This window comes from Osmerus mordax, chromosome 28 (assembly GCF_038355195.1).
Source record: "Osmerus mordax isolate fOsmMor3 chromosome 28, fOsmMor3.pri, whole genome shotgun sequence".
Taxonomy (NCBI): domain Eukaryota; kingdom Metazoa; phylum Chordata; class Actinopteri; order Osmeriformes; family Osmeridae; genus Osmerus; species Osmerus mordax.
Genome location: NC_090077.1, coordinates 1,669,355 through 1,690,669, shown reverse-complemented (window position 1 = coordinate 1,690,669; position 21,315 = coordinate 1,669,355). Strand labels below are relative to the sequence as shown.

The 21,315-nt window shown below is 50.8% G+C and overlaps 1 protein-coding gene across 1 annotated transcript in view; it reads right to left on the bottom strand.

Annotated features, from left to right (window-relative positions):
* trpv4 (transient receptor potential cation channel, subfamily V, member 4) overlaps positions 1–21,315 on the bottom strand; it is a 53,111-nt gene that overhangs the window by 3,428 nt on the left and 28,368 nt on the right. The window contains 1 exon segment of the mRNA XM_067230934.1: positions 18,911–19,026. Coding sequence (XP_067087035.1) covers positions 18,911–19,026 — 116 coding nt within the window.

Here is a 21,315-nt window from a genome sequence, read left to right as displayed (position 1 = left end):
GTTGTTTGTTAAACTGCTACACCACAGCTCATTTAGAAAAACAACCAAAGTCATTTGAAAACATGTAACCCTCTAGTCTAGTGGGACTAGATAACTCACGTAATTTCACTCCATTTTCATCACATCAAAGAGCCTATTACAGTTTTTTAATTAGAACTAAATGACAAGTGAAAATTACTTTTAAATAATAAGAGAATGTCCTTTATTCTACATTCAAGTGCAAATTGGGTTTGGAATATATTTTTCAACGCCATTTCACTCTGCCAAAGGGATTTTTTTCTCTCTGTTCCATTATCATCTCCCTCTTCCTCCTCCTCCTCTTCCTCCTCCTCCTCCCCTCTTAATAGTGTCCTCCATCTATCCATAAGATCAGAACAAATGTCCACCAGCCATGATCGCTCACATCACATAGGACGGAGACTTCTCATTCTCTGAAAGCTGCGGGGAAACTCCAGGCACGTTGTCCTGAATATTGATGGCTCTTTCAGGGGCTGCACTCTCTCTGGTAAACACGCAGATGGAGTTGACATGTTGCCAAAGACATCATTTGAATCTAGGGAGGTCACAGGAAACATTAGCAAATTATCTAGCCCATGCGTTCCAAGATCCCCCAAAACAGATAAGGAAAAAGCCAATCTATTCCGCTGATGTCTATCTTATCGTCGCGCGCTGAGAAAAGCTCACAGTTAATTTCACTTGATATGATAGAGATTTTCTCTCACTTTCAGATTAAGTTTGTGGACGCTCATGCCTCGGGGCTCCCGCGCTATAATTGTACGCTTCTAACAAGGTGAGCATCATGTGCGATTGACGGCTACGGTCTATACTGAGCCTTCATTGCAGTGGAAACAGAAGGACGTATGTCTGAGGAGAAGCTGTGCGTTATATAAACAGCATCACACACACACCGCCACTAGAACCATACCTGTTCCTATTTATAAGCGCCATCTGAAATGTCGGAAAACCTTGTGATGCCGTTCCATCTGGGAAGGTGACGCAGAGGGGCAGGCTTGTGTGCTGCCGGACGCCCCCCTGACCTGTCACGCTGACGGCTGCTTCTCCTTCCTTAGTGGAAAGGTCCGTCCCTGACCTTAGAGACGCGGAGCCCGGCCATGAATGAAATGGGAGCCATCTGTGCCACATCTGCAGGATGGATGGAAGAGCTGGGAGAGAGAGAGAGACAGTAAAAGAGACAGAGGGCGTGTGTGCGAGAGATTGGGAGAGAGAGAGAGAGAGAGAGAGAGAGAAAGAGAGAGAGAGAGACAGTAAAAGAGACAGAGGGCGTGTGTGCGAGACATACATATGGTATATACTGTACTTGTGTGTCTACAGAGAGGCAGACAAGTAGACAGGCAGACAGACAGACAGACAGACAGACAGACAGATAGATAGATAGACAGACAGATAGACAGACAGACAGACAGACAGGCAGACAGATAGTCAGACAGGCAGACAGACAGACAGACAGACAGGCAGGCAGGCAGGCAGACAGACAGATAGACAGACAGGCAGATAGTCAGACAGGCAGACAGACAGATGGAGAGAGGGAACCTTATCTGTCCACTCAGCAGGATTGTATTAGTGGGGTTTCTTCCACGGGTCCTGCGGGCCCGCGAGTGTTTGTTTTACTTCTCGCACAGGCGAGCCTCCTCGCGGTGGTGGAGGACAGGCGTGATCACAATCAGCTCTGACAGCTTTGGCCGTAAAGTGGAAACAGATCCGTGGCCTTATATAGAATAGCCTTTGGAATTCCACAGTTCTCTGAAGGGAATCAGCTGTCCTTTAGACCAATCGATACAATCCCATTGATCCCCCCCGACCAATTGAATTTGGTTTCTGATGCCTGATTAGTAATGATTTACAGAGCCCTTTGTTCACCTCAGAGGCCTCGGAAAATATGGAGAATGTGAGGCTTTGATAAGCAGCCTTCCTTTGAGCCTCTTTCAAATCAACAATGGAGCCTCTGGGTCACAACCCTGCAAGATGGCGTGTTCACCTTGACTCACACGGCCAGCAACACCTGTCCGATGAATGGATGAAGACCAGACATAGCTGTCGATCACAGAGCTGTGGATTCCATCATTGGTTTGTCACCGTCTATTGATGCAAACATGGCACTGCAAGATGTATTCGGTGATGGATTAGGCTGGTCTGAATCACGGACACCATTAGCAGAACAGGACGTTGATTGCAGGAAGTGAAGGAAAAAGTAGGGTGGTACATAAATTTCAGTCTGGTACTAAAATAAGTATGGAATTAACTATCCATAATGGGCCTTTGTTTCAGTAACTGTAGATTGTGTCTGACATGGTTCACTTTCTCCGTTTTCAGCCTCATTTCACTTGCTACAGGAGGCTACAGCCTAATTCTTTTAATGGAGTTTGGAGTCAATTTGCTGGGCTGCATGACAAAGCGAGTCCCCATCACGTCCTCACCCTGGGGCCCAGGGAGGGCCACGTCCCCTCAGCTGGCTGGGCGTGGTGGACAAGGCGGGCCGGGTAGGCGGGGGTTCTGTCTGGTGTGATTTCAGCTTCGGCCGGGGCAAGAGTGGACGGACCACCGTCGACGAGCCCGACCCTCCCTGCTCCCCCCCCCCCTCACCCCGCAGCCTCCAACACCCAGCGGCACACAGAGTGCTTTCAGGTCCCAGCTGGGGGGCGAGGGAGGGGGGGGGGGGCGAGGGAGGGGGGGGCTGATGGGGAGGGCGAGCAGGAGAGCACGGCTTACCTCCCGGTGTCCTGGAGGGAGGTGTCGGAGGAGGGCGAGGGCGGGGAGGCGGGGGGAGGAGAGGAGAGGGGAGGTGGGGGGAGGAAAGGGGAGGCGGGGGGAGGAGAGGGGAGGCGGGGGGGAGGAGAGGGGAGGCGGGGGGAGGAGAGGGCAGGCCTGAAGACTCTCCCCCCTGCTGTCAAAAGGGGAGACGAGGAAGTGAGGCTCCTGCAGGAAAACAGTGTTTCAGAAGCAGAGGCCTGTGGGTAAATTGAGCCACGCAGCTGGAACCCCCCCCCCCCCTCCCCCACCGGCTCCTCATTGGCACCTGCTTACCGTGGTGCTCACAGCCCCGTGATGAGACGTGGAGACAACAACCACCGAGAACAAAGCGGCGACTTCACAAGACCGAAATAAAGACCGAAATAAAGACCAGGAACTCCGCCTGGGAGAGTTAGCTCCTCAATAAATACAGCCGTTTGCAATTCCCTACTGCCATTGGTATTCAAATTACCAACTATCAGCTGAAAATATATTAGTTTAGAAGCATATAATAAGAAGGAAGATAAGTGGTCGACATTCCTCAAACGCTAGCAAGTAACTTGCTGATAAAAAGATGGCTCCCAATCAGTGTAACATCGACAATTGTATCGGTATGTAACAAGCTACACAAGACCCCGACGTTTCAGACACTACCGGTTTCCAATATGAATAAAAACAAACTTCTGTCACATCCCACACATCAACAACACATCATACACTTTAAAAAAAAACTGAAATTACAACCACAACAACAACCCACCTGCGATCGCTCGGCCAACCGCTCAAAAGAGGGCAAACGGACATGCAAAACGGTGGCAATGGAAGCATACAGGTGATATGCGAGGGGAGAAAGTGACACGTTGCCTCCGGTGGAAATGTGATTGTGCGCCCCGAGTCATTTGACTGCCAACAGCCATGGAGGCTCAGGGGCAATGAGGCATGCTGCACGGGTCCAAACAGGCCCGGGAATGACAGCTGCTGCTGCTGTCTCCAACGCTCCTCTGGGCTTGAGGACCTCTGGTTTAAACCCAGCTTCCGTTGACTGTAAACATGGCGGTGTTGTCCGCACCAAAGGAGCCCTGGTGGTGGCTGAGGTTTGCTTTCTCTCTGGTGACCTTCAGCGGTGTCGCCTTCTAATGTGTTGTTTTGTCGATGTTCCCGGAGATAGCTTTTCCCTACTTGTGTTGCGTGGCTGGGGTGAAATGCAGTTCTTATCTTAGGTGTTTTTGCGGTGAATGCATGAGGGTCTTGGTGAGAGGAGATCTGATATGGGGTTTCGGGTGAGAACTGATCTTGTCTGACAAAGGAAGAGGGAGGGGGGGAGGGAGGGAGGGAGGGAGGGAGGGAAGGGGGGCTCGAAAGTCCCTTTGCTTAGAACACTGGTCGAAACCATCTGGACGCAAATGCGGCGTGGTCAACTTCACAGCCATCCAAACAACCCTGGTCCGATGTTGTGATGGAAACAAGCAGCCGAACGTGCCCTGTGGCTTCTCCCCCGCGAGAGTCGCTGCAGTTTGGAGAAAGAAACTTCTGAGGAGATCAAAGCCGTTCATGTTCTCCCATATCCCCCGAATCTAAGGCCACCCACGCTCCTGGGTGGCTAAGATTGTGTGAGGTGACAGGGATAATAAAACCAATTTGTTTTCTATCAGACAGAACACGCTTCGTGTTGAGATGCCTGTGCTCTCACGAACAGGCCTTGATTATTGCTCAGCCGTAGCCTTGCCTTCAAAGTCGGCTTCAATTCGGGGGTGTCAAAAGTACAAGGCCTCCACGTTCACATTGTCACCTTCTCTCTTTTTGTCAAATCATTCCACTCTCTCATTGCGTTGTGCTTGGTATGAAAACCCCACCCCCCTTCCCCCAACAAACACATGCACGCACATCAACATGAGATCCGGTTTTGAAAATGCTGTTTTAGTTTGAATCTGAATGTATTTGTTTATCTGGTAAGCCAGTGGAGACTGAACTGGCTGGGTGTATTTATAGCTTGACGGTGGCTATACCTTTGTGTATTAACAAGACTTAAGAGGGCTTCTGTCTGAAGGCAGCTTTACGACTTGAAGGCACCAGGTGGAGATGATATGTCAGGGGCAAAGTGGCCTCAGTAGTCCTGGAGAACCACCTGCTTTTGACAGGTAGTGCTAAGGCTCTGTGATTATGCACTGTGTGAGCTTGAGTACATACTTAATGTGCGTGGGTGTGTGGGTGTGAACACATGTGTTTTCCCAGCAATACTGCAGTCCTCTTCATTGCTCTGTGTCCTGCCCTCTGAACATCTGGGAATCTTCGGAGGTCTGATTCGTTTTTCGGTGGAGCCCCAATCAGGTCTCACCTCGCCCTTCCCAGAGGGTCTCTCTCTCTCTCTCTCTCTCTCTCTCTCTCTCTCTCTCTCTCTCTTTCCTTTCACCTCATCTGCCACATCAAAGGATCTCATTACGGGCTGTCATGCCATCCTCGCTCCCGGCCAACCTGCTTCTGCCGTCACATTTAAATAGCGACACATTGTATTTATAATAGGCAATGTCACGCAACGCGCTCTCTGATGTCTTCCAGTTCCCACTCGCAGTCTTCCCCCTGTTCCCCCCGCCCCACCCCTCGCCCCCCCCCGCCCCCCCCCCCCGCCCGCACCGACAGACGCCCCTCTATAAAATTCTCTTTTATTTACTGCTTGTTTGCTTTTTTATTAGGCCGCTGCGACGACCGGCGAAGTCGCTCGTCCCGTTTGATGTTCGACGCGTCCCCTCTGAGATTACGAAGTGTGCGTCTTTACAAATAAATAAATAAATAAAAAAGGGTGGACAGACTGTTAAAAGATACGGGTGGCGAGGAGAGCGCCCCGCCACCCTCCAGAACCCCGAGGTCTCCCCCTCCCTCCCCCCTGTAAAAGGCCCAGTTTGGCAGGCCCACCTGGCCCGGGCCATACCCTGGGCCCCACCTGTTACGGCCCGGGCCTCACAGCTGCAGCCAGGGTGTAATTAACCAGAGTGGAGCTTCGCCTCCCGTCGCCCCGCCGCCCTCGTTTACCTACTTAATTTATTTACTAAATGGAGCCGAGTCACTGGCTGGGCTCTGTCCGGCTTCCTGGCAGCCTCCCCCCCCCCCCCTCCCCCCCCACCCCGGCGGGGCTGTTAAGAGAAAGGCCAGAGTCGTCCAGAGGCCGTAAATAACCTCCACGGAGCACTTTCCTGAAGCCAACGAGCCCAGCCCGTGATGAATATGATTGTGATGGGCGAGTGGAGGAGGAGGAGGACGGGTGGGGCTTTAGTTATAGTCGGGGTTATTCATCACGACCAATGTCTCTCCTTTGAAGAAATCTGCTTCCCTGCGCCCAGTGCCTGAGAGCACAATAGGGCTGTGTGGTGATGAATCTGGAGTTTTGCTCGGCCTTTGTGTGTCTCCTACTGCTCCGGAGCGTGTTTCATCCAACCTTTCTCTCCGGCTGGACTGGCATCAGTCATTCCCCACCTACAGACAGCCAATTAAATCAGCACGCAGTGCAGTCAGTGCAACCTGATTGGCTAACCTTCCCCTTCGCTGCCCCAGCGCAAGGGTGGAGGTGTGTGTGTGTGTGTCAGAGTGTGTGTGTTCTTGTGTAGGAGGGGCAGGATGGCAGTTTTTTTGGGGCAGAAAAGCACAACTCCAAGGACAACTCTACCGTCGCCCACAGACATTTAGCTGACATATGAAGGGAGCAGATGAAGGGTGTAGCGTTTTTTGGAAGAGGATGTTAGACTTTTATTTCACTGGATATTTTGTTTTCCCTCTGAGGATTTGCTTTGGCAGGGCTGTTACTCACTAGCAGTATTCTCTGCTCACTCTCTCTATCCATCTTCCTCTCTCTCTCTCTCTCTCTCTCTCTCTCTCTCTCTCTCTCTCTTCATCTCCATCTCTTTTCTCTCTGATGCTCTCCGCCTCTCCCTTCTCGCTCCCTCTTTCACCCTCCTCCGCCTCTCTGGTTGGTAAACTGTTGAGATTTTTCTCTGGTCCCTTTAACAAAGCACACAGCAGCAGGGAAAAAGGACAATTGCATTGTCAAGGTGCTTTGAAGAGCAGAGCGTCGCACGAGCGGATTAATGTCCTCGTAAAGTGAGGGAGCTGATTTTGATGGAGGACTTTATAGATTTTGAGGTGGACCACCTCCTTCGGGGGATATTTCTTTCCTCGTTTGTTCGGCACACTTGAGGGGGATGGAGTGAGGCGGGGAGGAGGGGATTCTCCTACTGTTGCAGACGCTCTGTGGCCGACAGTCTGGCCCGCCGTAAGCAGATACACCAGGCAGGCGTTCATGTTCGAGGAACTCTCCCACTTTGTGCGAGGGCGGTCTTGCTTTGGTCCGTTGAGACAAAAGAGATTCAGCTGCAATATACCGGCTGGCTGGCAGGAGACGTCCAAACACTCTTACATTGACAACTACGTACACTCTCTTTCTCCCACTCTCCAACACACACACATACATACAGTAGCAACACGCATGCAGTTAGACGACAACCACATTCCAGTCAGATCTCACTTTTACGAGCAAACTGTCCCGGAGAGATGGGCCCTCGCGAACAATGAATCCATAGTTACTATGGAGATGAGAGGAAACAGCAGTGTCCGTGGGCGGGGGGGGCAGGTAATGAGGAGATAAAAGGCTACAGATGGAGGGGCTGTGAGGGTGAGGCTGACCTTGATCCCTCTCATAGTTGGGTTCTCCACTCTGCTGAGTGGTGATAAGAGCCAACAGGAGTCAGTCAGCCAGGCAGCAGATCCTTCACCTCATCTCCACCAGCTAACCTCCTCTGACATCAGCCCCACCGACCGCTAGGCTAGTCAGGCATTTCACCTGAAGCTGACTCGCAGACCAATTTCGTATATATATTTGTATATATTTTTTCTTTTTTAAAGGCTCGCCATTTCTCATTTATCAACGAAAAACAACTCTGAAAGAGACTGGCCCTGGTGAGGAGCTGGTGTCCACAGGGTTAGGGTTCAGGAGAAACAAAAGCCATCTCTTTTCTTTCTTTCATTCTTTTTCTTTTATTTTTTTCCTTCTTAAGAATCTTCTGATGAAATTGAATTTGATGGCACAGAGAGAGGCTGGGGGGGAGGGAGGACTGGGGGTGGGGAGCGAGGGCCAGGCAGACGAGCAGCCTGGGTAAGGAGACCTCCCTCCAGGGGCTTGGCTGCCCAATTCAGACTATTGATTTTCTGTCCTCTCCTTCAATATCTGGAATGCGCCCTACCCAATAGATTATGACAAACGTGCCCGCCAGAGACCACCGATCCTCTAATTGAACTTGATGGAGTACAGCGTTGGATCAAAGGTTGGGAAAATGCAGTGACATTGCAGGTTTCTCTGCTGCCTCCGAAAGACCGTCCTCCCAAGGTCCACTCGACAGACCGGGGGCACTGAGAGGGAGAAAAGTTATCACCCTTCCTCCCTCGAATCCTTCCCTCCTCTCCTCGCCTCCTTTCCTTGACCAGCTAGGCTTTCACCGCACCGCTGAGCACAATGGAGTCAGTGCTTTACAATAACAACCTCCTGCCAAAAGCACAAAAAAACAAGGCAGGAGAAGAGCTCAGTGCTCTATTTTGATGAAAGTAACAAGCACAGCTTGTTGTAAATAGGCTTTCTCAAGCCTGAGGCAGCTTTTCTCCCCAGGGGACTTGCTGCTCTCCCAGGGTTGCTGTCGCCTAAAGGTTCTCTCTCTGGAAGGGGAGAGAAAAAACATTGCAAGAGGCACAAACAAGAACCGGCTTTGGCTGTTTTCAACAGGGAGGAGTCTTTCAGTGTGGGGATGCTTACTGGGAATCACCATCCATTCAGATGAGTGAATGAGATGTCTGTGTTACTGAGCGTTTTGTTGGCATGGCGTATTGTCGGGATTTGAGTCCAGGTGCGTACTGCACAGAGAAAGTGTTAGGGGTGTGTGGGGGGTGACTGGAGGGGACGGGGGGGGGGACGGGGGTGACGGGGGGGGACGGGGGTGACGGGGGGGGGGGTAAGGTGCTGAGAGGAGCAGAGGACAGGTGGAGGGCATCTCCTGTCTGCTGCTGTGTCTCCTGATCTTAGATAACCCAGGTGTGTGCATATTCAAATGAGATGGGTGCCGGGCATCTACTTGCAAATAAGGTGCCGTGCACACAGGCATTGTCACACAAATTAGATACGGATTTGGGTAAGGGTGGGGGGGGAGACACTCCCAGCCCGGCCTCTTAAGAGGTGGCGGTCGCTCTCCCTCCGTACCTGGGCAGGAAGTACATCCCACTGGACCATGTGACTCGCCTCTGTTTCCCCCGAGAAGGAAAAAAGGAGGAAAGTGATTGTCTCCAGTCTGCCACCCACATTTGAGAGAGTAGGATAGTTTTTAATTCTTTTTTTTTTTTTTTTTTTTTTTTTTTTTTTTATATAAATCTCTTCAAACCTCTCCCTTCACTTACCTTTCTCCCCAGTGCCTATAAGCCCCTCTGATCCTTTCCAATAATAATGGCATTGCCAGCCAATCTCTCTGAAAATGGCTTCAGCGCATACCTAATCCCATTTAATTACTTAGACACACAGGGCTCAGGACACACTCCTCAGGCAATACCCCCCCACCCCCTCCCCTCAAACCCTACCTTCATCCTCCTCCTCTGTGGTAAGCATGCACTGTTTTCCTGCCCCTTCGCCCCAAACCCCCCCCCCCCCCCTTGCTCCCCCTCCCAGTCATGAATTATGGATCCCTGGCTGCGAGGCGAGGTCCGATGGCTCCGACACAGGGCTCAGGCGGAGCTCAGACTCCCAGTAAATATGGTGGCCGTCTGGGGTGGCCGTGCCCCTATTGTGCGTGGTATTAAAAGCTCACGGCTCTCCCCGTCTCCTTTCCCTCTAACATGGCCGCGCTCGAGACAGAAGGGGGTTGTGGGTAATCGCACAAGCCTTCGAGCTCTCCGGAGGACCACTGGCCACCTCATGCTGGACGGCATTATGGCTGACAGTCCTCATACCTGAGAGGGGGGAGGAAGGGGGGGAGGATGGGGGAGGATGGGGGAGGATGGGGGAGGAAGGTTGAAGCTGGACAGTTCTGTGATTTCAAACAGACATCCCCCTCGATGACAAGGTTCTTTATTGGCCATTTCTGGGAAACACCGGAAAGTGACTCCTCGCTGTTCTGGTTATCCTGTCGTTTCCTGGCAGCACTATATCTGTGCTCTCTCTCACTGGCTTTTTCCATCTCCTTCCATCTCTCTCTCTCGCTGCCACTCTCGGTTGCTGCTGTTAATTCCCAAAGCGGCCCCGGCACAAGACCGCTGAAAAGCACGAACAGAGGAGGAGAGAGAGAGAGCAGGATAAATCATGCTGTCCACCTTTTATGAGCTCAGCTGAGTAGGAGCCGTCTCTCCAGCGCATGGCCGCAGAGCCCAGCTGCACACATGCCTCTTCCTGTACACCAGGATACCTCACGGGGGGGGGGGGTTCATCGGATTTGGGGAATCGACTATTCTAACCAGTTCCGAACCCACGCATCGTGTCAAGCATCTAACCGTCACGACGACACACATCAAACGTGTCTTTGTCGCGAAGTAGAATAGAGTTCTGATGGGACATGTCTGGTAACACTTGCGGTAATTACAGTCAGTGATGTCACGGTGATGATGCGTGGTGTTACCCATGCTCATCAACACCCAGCCTTGCCCTGCCGAGAGCACAGACGGAGGACGGCTGTCTCCCCGTTCGCAAGTTGTCTCCTCTGTGATTGGTCCGCAGCTGTCTGTCACAGCCTTGAGCATATATCCCAGAGTCTGATGCTGAAGAGAGCTCAGTAGCCGACAGACTTGTCGTCTTTATCTCCCCAGATTTCGAACTAATCTGTTTCTCCCCCCTCGGCCCCTCCACACGAATCTGTCGTAAATCATTTCTGGACCTCGGTATCCTGTCTGCACAGACGCTTGCATGTACGGGCAGGAAGGAAATGGAGGAGAAAAAATGGTATATCAAAGCGCAAGTCCCAGTCAAAACAAACAGCGAGTCTACTTCTGCAGTGCCTTTTACCGCAACCGCTTTTTACAGTGATTTGTCAGAGTGATGTGTTCAGTATAATGTACTAACTCTCATTACAGGGCCTTTCAATGCAGTGTGGTTTATACAACCATGCTGTGAGCAGGAAGATTAACATAACCCTTCTGAGCTCTGCTCTTTCTGACCTCCCGCTTTGTGTGGGTCTTTTCACGTCCGTCTGGGGGGCGGGTGTGGGGGGGGCGGGGGGGGCGGGGGAGTACTTCTACGAAACAATCAATCCGGTGCCTATTTACAGTGGGTTGTAATCCCACCACATGTCCTCTGCAACTGGGCTGATTGCAGAGCGCCTTGCTGGTACTTAACCATGACGGAGAGCCAGAGCATCCAAAAATACAGTGGACAGCTGAGGACCGGGGCTAATAGCTGCTTTCATGACGCCCACACCGAGAGCCCTCAACCTCCTGGCAGTGTTCCCCCCTCCCCACGCTCTCTCCATCACCACGCTCTCTCCATCACCACGCTCTCTCCATCACCACGCTCTCTCCATCACCACGCTCTCTCCATCACCACGCTCTCTCCATCACCACGCCCTCTCCATCACCACGCTCTCTCCATCACCACGCTCTCTCCATCACCACGCTCTCTCCATCACCACGCCCTCTCCATCACCACGCTCTCTCCATCACCACGCTCTCTCCATCACCACGCTCTCTCCATCACCACGCTCTCTCCATCACCACGCTCTCTCCATCACTACGCTCTCTCCATCACCACGCTCTCTCCATCACCACGCTCTCTCCATCACCACGCTCTCTCCATCACCACGCTCTCTCCATCACCACGCTCTCTCCATCACCACGCCCTCTCCATCACCACGCCCACTCCATCACCACGCTCTCTCCATCACTACGCTCTCTCCATCACCACGCCCTCTCCATCACTACGCTCTCTCCATCACCACGCCCTCTCCATCACTACGCTCTCTCCATCACCACGCTCTCTCCATCACCACAGTGTCTCGGTCACCACGCTCTCTCCATCACCACAGTGTCTCGGTCACCACGCTCTCTCCATCACCACAGTGTCTCGGTCACCATGCTCTCTCCATAACCACAGTGTCTCGGTCACCATGCTCTCTCCATCACCACAGTGTCTCGGTCACCATGCTCTCTCCATCACCACAGTGTCTCGGTCACCATGCTCTCTCCATCACCACAGTGTCTCGGTCACCATGCTCTCTCCATCACCGGCCACTTTGATTCAGTGGGGCTTTTTGTTTTGATTTTTAAGTACCATACAAATAGAGCAAATCGCATCCATCACCAAGGTGAGGATTACATTCAATGCGCTGGAGATGAACTCATCCCTGCTTGCTGTAAGCAACAGTTAAAACAACTGTCTGTTTTCCAAGTGCACTTCGTATTGACAAGTATCATCAAAAATTCTGTCGCTATAGTAACGGCAGTGGTTTAATCCACTAATTGCTAACTACCGCCACAATTGGTTGTGATTGCTTTGGGACACGGTTAACCCTTTCATTGCTATGCAAAACTGCCTTCAAAAACAAACTCTCCCTTCCCAAACACACTCACACACACACACACACACACACACACGACCCCCCCAACCTTCATGCATACCCAAAAAGCATCCAGCACTTTATTAATGGGAGCGGTTGCCATGGCGATTAATCACGGTGTTCTCTGTCAGCAGTTTTTAGTCAAATGGGTCCTGATGTTTGTTTGTTAATGGAGCAGTAAACAATGCTGCCGCCGGCTCTTTATGAGCTCTTCTGCAGTTCTGCAGCACCTGGGCCATTCACACACACACACCGGCCTGGCATCAAAGAGACGGCGTCTGCCCCCTCTCACACACACGCTGTCGAGGCTTTGCCCTTTTCAGACGCAACTCACCTGGTTCTAATGAGAAGGTAAACAGCACTCCAGGCTGAAGCATTGTGCTCGAGGGCCGGTGCGATTTTCTCATTGTCTAATGGCGAGCAAGGATTACTCGAGTACTAGGATTGAACTCAGAGGGTGGATTCGGTTGTCAGTTTGTCACTCTGCCTTGCCTTAGACTGTTAAATGTGTGTGTCCTTCTTGATGGAAGCAATGCCTTGATAGCCCAGATAGCCCACACAGTCAAACACACTTCATATACTGTATGTGGTCACATCGAATGTACAGAAGAGGAAGTGAGTGACCATGGGAAGAAGGGTTGGTGTACGTGCATGCGTGTGTGTGAGTGTGTGTGTGTGTGTGTGAGTGTGTGAGTGTGAGTGTGTGTGTGTGTGTGTGAGTGTGTGTGTGAGTGTGTGTGTGCGTGTGTGTGTGTGTGTGTGAGTGTGTGTGTGTGTGTGTGTGTGTGAGTGTGTGTGTGTGTGAGTGTGTGTGAGTTTGTGTGTGTGAGTGTGAGTGTGTGTGAGTGTGTGTGTGTGTGTGTGTGTGTGAGTGTGTGTGTGTGAGTGTGTGTGTGTGTGTGTGTGAGTGTGTGAGTGTGTGTGTGAGTGTGAGTGTGAGTCTCTGCACTGAACAAACCCCAAACCTTTGAAGAGTGATCCGCTCAAAGGCTGGAGAGGCAGTGTGGGAGCTTCACAGGCACAGAGGGGAAATTGCCTTGAACCTCGAGGTGTATGAAAGTGCAATTTGTGTCCCATCTGTTCTGCTTCCCTTCCATTAGGACCGAGGGTGTCTGAGGCCTCTGGGACAGAATGCCTGTGGTCGGGTCTTTGGGTGCACAGAGACACGACACTCCTAAATTCAATTTACCAAACGAGTCATTCTCATCCCCCCCATAGAAACTTTGAATATTATTACTTCAGCCGTATTTTGTAATTTTCAAGATGAAAGCGCCATATTTTTGTTTGGAGAAATTGAAATGTTCAAAGATGCGGATGATGTGTGTGTGTGTGTGTGTGTGTGTCTGTGCATGTGCATGTGAGTGTGTGTGTGTGTGTGTGTGTGTGTGTGTGTGTGTGTGTGTGCGTGCGAGTGAGTGAGTGTGAGAGACAGAGAGAGAGAGATGAAGAGAGAAGAACCGACAGAGAGAGAGCGAGAAGAAGGCAGAGGGAGAGAGAATAATGAAATGGCAGCTCAAGTGTGATTTCCTGCCTATATTGTCCACATGTGCAGAGGGGAGAGAGGGAGAGAGAGAGAGGAGAGAGAGAGAGAGAGAGAGAGAGAGAGAGAGAGAGAGAGAGAGAGAGAGAGAGAGAGAGAGAGAGAGAGAGAGAGAGAGAGAGAGAGAGAGAGAGAGAGAGTGAGAGAGAGAGAGAGAGAGAGAGAGAGAGAGAGAGAGAGAGAGAGAGAGAGAGAGGGAGAGAGAGAGGGGAGAGGGGAGAGAGAGAGGGGAGAGGGGAGAGGGGAGGAGAGGGGAGAGGGGGAGAGAGGGGGGGAGGGAGAGGGGAGGGGAGAGGGGAGAGGGGAGAGAGAGAGACTCCATTGTCCAGCCTTTCCCCCCTGCACCCACTCCACTCTGCTCTCCATCATAGACCATGAGCAAAGTGACTGAATTGACTCCCTTAACTTTCTTGCCCTTTCTTTCCAAAGATTTGCATGATAGAATCCAGGAAGGGAAGGGTTGCCTGGGCAACGGGCTGCCTCTGTTTGCAGTGAGAGCAGAGGTGTTGAAGAGGAGTTGAAACGTGACATCAGACTGGAGACAGGTCTATAGACTGCACGTTTGTCAGAAGTCAGAAAGGTGCCTCGCTTCCCCCCCTCAGCGGGGGAAAATATCGGTTCTCCCTGAAATGGTGAAACATTGCCTCGGCTGACGGGTCACAATCTGTTCTGCTGTGTCGGGGAAAGGCATGTGTGTATGAGTGGTGCATTTGGCACCCTGTAACACTACTCGGAGGATAAGTCTACCTTTCTTGATGCTCTAACTAACACACAGAAAATATGTTACAATCTAATTTGTCTGTGGTCTGCTTTCTCCATGGAATGTTAAATCCCCCTTCATGCAGGAAATAACCATGTCCAAGTTCATCCGCGAGAGCTATCCGGAGTCACAGCCTACTTGCATGTCTTCTTCTACCATCAAGGCCGGGAAATGAACACGTAGGTGACCCCTCATCGTGGTCTGTGAGGTTGGGCGCCGCGAGAGGAACCCAATTCACAGTGGCGAGGCGTTCGCGCCGGCCCCCACACCCCTTTACCGAGGCCGTGCGAGCCAACCAGAACCGCCGTCTCTCAGCGAAACGCTCGTCCTGACAAATTGATTTCCAGGTGTAAAACAGAGCGATGCCCCAAGAGGCTGCAACACCTAAATCACTCTTCACACATACATGCTGCTAATTTAGTGGAGAGAGAGAGATAAATAGAGCAAGGGAGAAAGAGAGAGATGAAATAGAAATGTGCTTGAGCGGTGATGGAATATTGAGGAGGTTGTCGGGGGGGGTTGGTTGCCGGGGGTGGGCGATTAGCGGCACAGTTAAATGGAGGAGAGTGCACACAGTCCCTTCTGCCAGCTGTGAAACAAATGGTGTCTAAATTGAATAATGCAGTCTGTGAGAGAAAGAAGTGGGATTTGCACACAAAGACTGACTGACAGATGGAGAGAGAGAAGAGGCAGCCAACCTTTAACAGAGCCAGGCAGGGAAGACAGCAAAATGGCAAGTTAGATTAATAGATTGGCGAGGTCTCACTGTAGATAGGATAATAATTCTGCGGGGGAAAAAAGAAAGAAGGGGTTTTTCAGGGTCAGAGTTGAGGAGAGAGGAGGAACAGTGAAGACGGAAGGATGAATATTGAAAATGCATTTGAGATTCAGCGAGGGGGGAAATAAGATTAAAGGTGATAGAAAAGGTCAGCGAATGGGAAGGCGGGACAGAGAGAGAGCGAGAGGGAAAAGAGGGTGAGATGAGAAGGCGAATGCAAAAGCTCTTTAAGAAACGAGAGGGAGAATAGAGATGAAAAGACAGCTAATGCCTTTCTAAAGCATCGTGCCATCAAACAGACAGACATGTTCAGACACATGGCGTGATGCTACAGACAAGCACCTGGCTCTCAGTTATCCAGAAGCTTCTCTGTCGTTCCTTCCTCGCAGAGCAACATCGCCTGAATAGCTCAAAATCACTCTGAGAGTCAATTATATCCTGTGAAATGGGAAACAGACTATTTAATTGTACGGCGCTCCATCCTGTAACCCTGAGTAATTGCACGCTGCTTGTTCGAGCTGGGTTCCCCCTTGTGAGGCGATTGCATGTTTCTTTTCTCGCCCTGCTTTTTCTCCTTCTCCACCCCAAGGTCCCTGAGTCAAGCCTCTTATCTGCCTCCACTCATACTTCCTGTGCCTTATAACTACAAGTTAGCTGTAGTCCCGCTGTGCCTGCGGGGACTAGAGCCAGACCAGCCACTTCCAGGACTGAGCCTGAGTTGTTCTCTGATTGCTTTGCCCCTGTTCCTCACTGTTGACGTTTTCTCCCTCCACAGGTCGTTCCTTTCACAACCTCCGTAAATAGGGAGATCGTGTAGCAGAGGAACAACACCTTTTCGTCCGCCTTAGTCTGAGGAGAATCCGTACTGACACTTTCACCTGGCTGCGCTAATTGCTGCTCGTTTGAGTGTGTGTGGTTTTTCCGTCGTTAACATCGAGCAACAGCTTCGGGTGTTCACCTGCAGTGCCCTTCCGAGTCAAATCGCACGCGATAACTGTTCGTAGCAACGGAAGCGTAACGGCCGAGGTTGTGGGTTACCGTTTAACAGACAGATATGATGATCATCTTCATCGCCATCATCATCACCACCATTTTACACTCGTCGCTAAAAAGGTGTGACAACCAGCGGTGACACCTCAGGGCTGCGTCCTTTCTCCTCTACTCTTCTCCCTGTACACCAACAGTTGCACCTCCAGTCATCCGTCCGTCAAACTCCTGAAGTTTGCGGACGACACCACCCTTATTGGGCTCATCTCTGGTGGAGACGAGTCTGATTATAGGTGGGAAGCGGCCAACCTGGTGACCTGGTGCAGCCAGAACAACTTAGAGCTCAATGCTCTTAAGACAGTGGAGATGGTTGTGGACTTCAGGAGGAACACAGCCCCACTCACCCCCATCACCCTGTGTGACTCCCCAGTCAACACTGTGGAGTCCTTCCGCTTCCTGGGCACTATCCTCTCCCAGGACCTCAAGTGGGAACTGAACATCAGCTCCCTCATCAAGAAAGCACAACAGAGGATGTACTTCCTTCGGCAGCTGAAGAAGTTCAACCTGCCAAAGACAATGATGGTGCACTTCTACTCAGCCATCATTGAGTCCATCCTCACCTCCTCCATCACCGTCTGGTACGCTGCTGCCACTGCCAAGGACAAGAGCAGACTGCAGCGTATCATCCGTACTGCTGAGAAGGTGATTGGCTGCAATCTGCCTACCCTCGAGGACCTGCACACCTCGAGGACCCTGAGGCGAGCGAGGAAGATTGTGGCCGACTCCTCCCACCCTGGACACTCCCTGTTTCAGTCACTCCCCTCCGGCAGAAGGCTGCGGTCTATCAGGACCAATACCTCACGCCACAAAAACAGTTTCTTCCCTTCCGCTGTTGGCCTCTTCAACAAGGCCAAGGGACCACACTGACTCAAATGACTTATTGCTTAAAACACACTGCTTTTGCACTGCACCACAACATGGTATCTTGTACATTTGTATTTTTTGTAATATTTGTATTTTTGTATTTTTATATTGTAATTTACGGCAACTTATATTTATCCCACTTAGTACTGCTAGTTTATGTACCCTTAGTATAGTTAGTCCACATATTTAAATTTTAGGTATATGTTTATTGTATGCACCTTCCTGCCAAAGCAAATTCCTTGTCTGTGCAAACTTTCATGGCGAATAAATCCCTTTCTGATTCTGATTCTGATTCTGATTTATCACAACTGAATTATTTTTGACCTCATCAAATAAGGAACACTAGCATGGGGCTTCACCTCATAGTCATCTGTTCCACTTGAAACTGGGACAATTTGTGCGGAATAAAGTAATTGGACAGAGAGTCCGATGAGACATATCAACATGTGATTGCTTCCAGCCACCGAGAGTGGAATTATAGGGAGCGCTATGGTTGAGGGGAGGTTGTCTCTAATGTGATTAGCTGTCTGTTTTAAATGAAACACAGGCCAATAATAAAACCGGGGACAAAGTAGCCCATTGTTCTAAGCCATATCCTCGCTCCTCTGTTTCTCTCTGTCTACTATGACAGCTTTTGTTCCGCCTATCATTTCCAGCTCCTTCCTTTTTAGACAGACAGACATAGGAGATGGGGATGGGGTTGGGGAGGGGGGGGGGGGAGTTGGGGAAGGCGGGGGGGGGGGGGAGTTGGGGGAAGGCGGGGGGGGGGGGGGGGGGGGGCGGGGGCCATTCAAATCCCTGTGGCTCCAGGGAGCTGTCAGAACTGATAGTGCTCTATCACTCGCGAACGGAGGTGCAAAATTGGGCAGAGTCGAGTGTTGAGCAAAGCAGAGGATGATGGTCCTCACGTCCACCCGAGCCTGACTCACTGAAACGGGTAGGCTGAGGAAGTCTTCTGGCAGGCTCGCGCGGTAATGATCTGGTCAAAGCCATCTGCAAAAATAGATATGTTAACGACACATCTTCAGATCACTAACATGGAGTGAACTCAAATGCTGTTACTCAGAATAACACTCCAACCAACATCTACAGCTTCAAACGAAAACAAACCAATTTATTGGATAATTACACAATAATAACATATGATTAACTTTATTTTTTCACCGCAGACGTTCTATTTGGCACTAATTAGCAGCAGTAAGCCGTTGTTTGCTGTTCCAGAAAGCCTATTTTCACCGTACTTGTCTGGCAACTGCCAGGTAAATGCCGGGGGGAGACCCAGGCTGAACACAGAAGTGCAGTGTGCGGCTGCTTGTGATGTAGACAGCTCTCACCTGCCACGGCCACCAGCCCCGTCTCTGGGATGTAGAGAGCTCTCACCTGCCACGGCCACCAGCCCCGTCTCTGGGATGTAGAGAGCTCTCACCTGCCGCGGCCACCAGCCCCGTCTCTGGGATGTAGAGAGCTCTCACCTGCCGCGGCCACCAGCCACGTCTCTGGGATGTAGAGAGCTCTCACCTGCCGCGGCCACCAGCCCCGTCTCTGGGATGTAGAGAGCTCTCACCTGCCGCGGCCACCAGCCCCGTCTCTGGGATGTAGAGAGCTCTCACCTGCCGCGGCCACCAGCCCCGTCTCTGGGATGTAGAGAGCTCTCACCTGCCGCGGCCACCAGCCCCGTCTCTGGGATGTAGAGAGCTCTCACCTGCCGCGGCCACCAGCCACGTCTCTGGGAGGGGAGTGGGGCGGGTGGGGGTGGAGGTGGGGGGAGGAAAGCTCCTCTCTCGCAGGCCCCACGGACAACAGGTAGACCCTGTGTTCCTGCCCTGACAGCCCCAGCTGTGGGATCCAGGAGGGAAGAGGCCAGTTTGAGTGTTGCCTGTTTTGGACTTTGTAACAGTTGAGACCTTTCAGGATGCGAGGACGGTATTCTTAATATAACATCCGCGTGTCCGTCCCATGGAGATGAAAGGCTGCCTCCTGTGCTTCGTGAGTGTGGAGATTGAGAGCCAGCGTGACCTTTCACACCTCGGGCGTGAGGAGTCACACTTTGACTGACCTCTTCACGCCTCTTTGGTGTGTACTGTCTAGAGGTGCCATGGAAATCACCTTGGAAACCAGAAAACACATCAACAATGCATTAGGTCTCGACAAAATATCTTAGCATAATTCATGCATTAAAGTTAAAGGCAAGTCTGTTTGGATTTTTTATGCGCAATTGGATCTGATCTGGTCAGTGTACGCTGGCGCTCTAGCACCAGCGACATGTGTGATTCATTATAATTCCTATAACACTTAGCGCAGGCTAAGTGTTATGTATAGGAGTTAATGTCTGTGGACATTAGTTTACCCCTTCCACCGCTGTAGTCCCAGCTGACACCTAATGCATCACAGCCTCCGATTTCCTTCCTCCCAGTCATATCTTCCTTATCCAGTCTCCACCACCTCACAACATCCTTGTCTATCTGATTCTCCCTGCCCTTGCCCCCGCCCCTGTCTGACCTTCTTCTCCTGTCATTTCTCGCTGCGCACCCCCGCCACCCCCCCCCCCCCCCTCCCAGCCTCCACCTCATCCTCCACCCCTGTGTCCTCTAAACACTTGACACCTTTTCAGATTCATCCCCATCACTTGGCAGACAGCGTGCGTTTCACCCGTAGGGCACGACGCAGCGATCCCTGCAAATCAATGGCAGATAAATCAATGTTATCTCTTTTTTCCATGCCTCTGCCGCCATTGATTTTTTGCCCCTGTTACTTTGCTGTTTTGTGACTTGAACTTCGCTCAATTAAACCCAGTTCACTTTGTCTCAGGAGCCAATTGTAACGGGGGTGAGGATTTCAATTTGGAGACCAACGTTAATACTGACGATGATGACATAAACTGCGAGGACGCTAACTGCATTGACAGGTGGCTGGTCAAAGATAATTGACCGCTCAACCTGACTATGAGTCATAATATGAATCATTTTGTGGTACCTCAAAACTTTTGACTGGAAAATGTTGGACAAACTAAAATCAAATAAAAGGCACATTGTTATTCAAGGACAAGATCCTGTAGCAGGGCTGCATTGCTTGAGCACATTGTAAATTCTGTGTTATGCTTTGTAGTAGGACGCACTCCAGGTCATGTCAGAGAAATGGACAATGTGGGCAGTTCTTGCATGCCTTGAGATGTAGACAGATCATTGGAGATGATTATAGACAACAACAAAAGTCAGACACATTATTTTGAAAACTACATTAAATATTGCCCACAGAAAATTATCCACTGTCATATTCTACTTGTCTCCAGCATAAATAATTCATAATTTTCATGTGCTCTCATACAGCCCCAGAGAGTGAAACGGTTGAGTGTTTTCACAACGCATTTGTGTCCAATCTTCTGCGAATTGGGCGTACACTAATCAAACCAGAGTAAACATGACTTGAATATTTGTTGAGTCATCTGCTTATCAGCTAATCAAAAGGCTTGTTTGCAAGTCTGGCGTGAGGATTGGAGAGCTGCGGTTGAGGGTTTTTTTCGGCCTGCGTCTGTTGTGCTCAGATATGATTGTCTTCCAAACTATCCCACATCTGTCTGGCTACTGAGACAAAAGCTCCGTACCTTCAGAGGTAGGCCTGCTCACACTTCTTCCAGTCTGTCAGAGGTAGGGAATGCTCTTTTTTTTATTTTGAAGTTGGTCTCAGACCACATGAAAGCCCACGCACTCCCCGCTGCCTGTCTCCAGGAGCTGTAACTGTTTGAAAGTTTTTGAAAGAGTAGCATGAAAGTGCAAGTCATACAGAGTATTTCAAAAGGAAGAGCGAGGACAGCGACACACAGCTGCCAAGGATTGGTTAGCGATCAGATAGGGCAGAATTGATGACCTGGCTCAGGATGGATTTCTGGGAGCAGGCTGCCAGGACGAGGTAATACTTTCAGGATCTTATCGGCGTTGGCATAAGCTAAGCGCTGCATCACCCACTTCCCAGAGTCAGCTTATTATGACAGTCCATGATGTGATTGCTTGTACTGCTT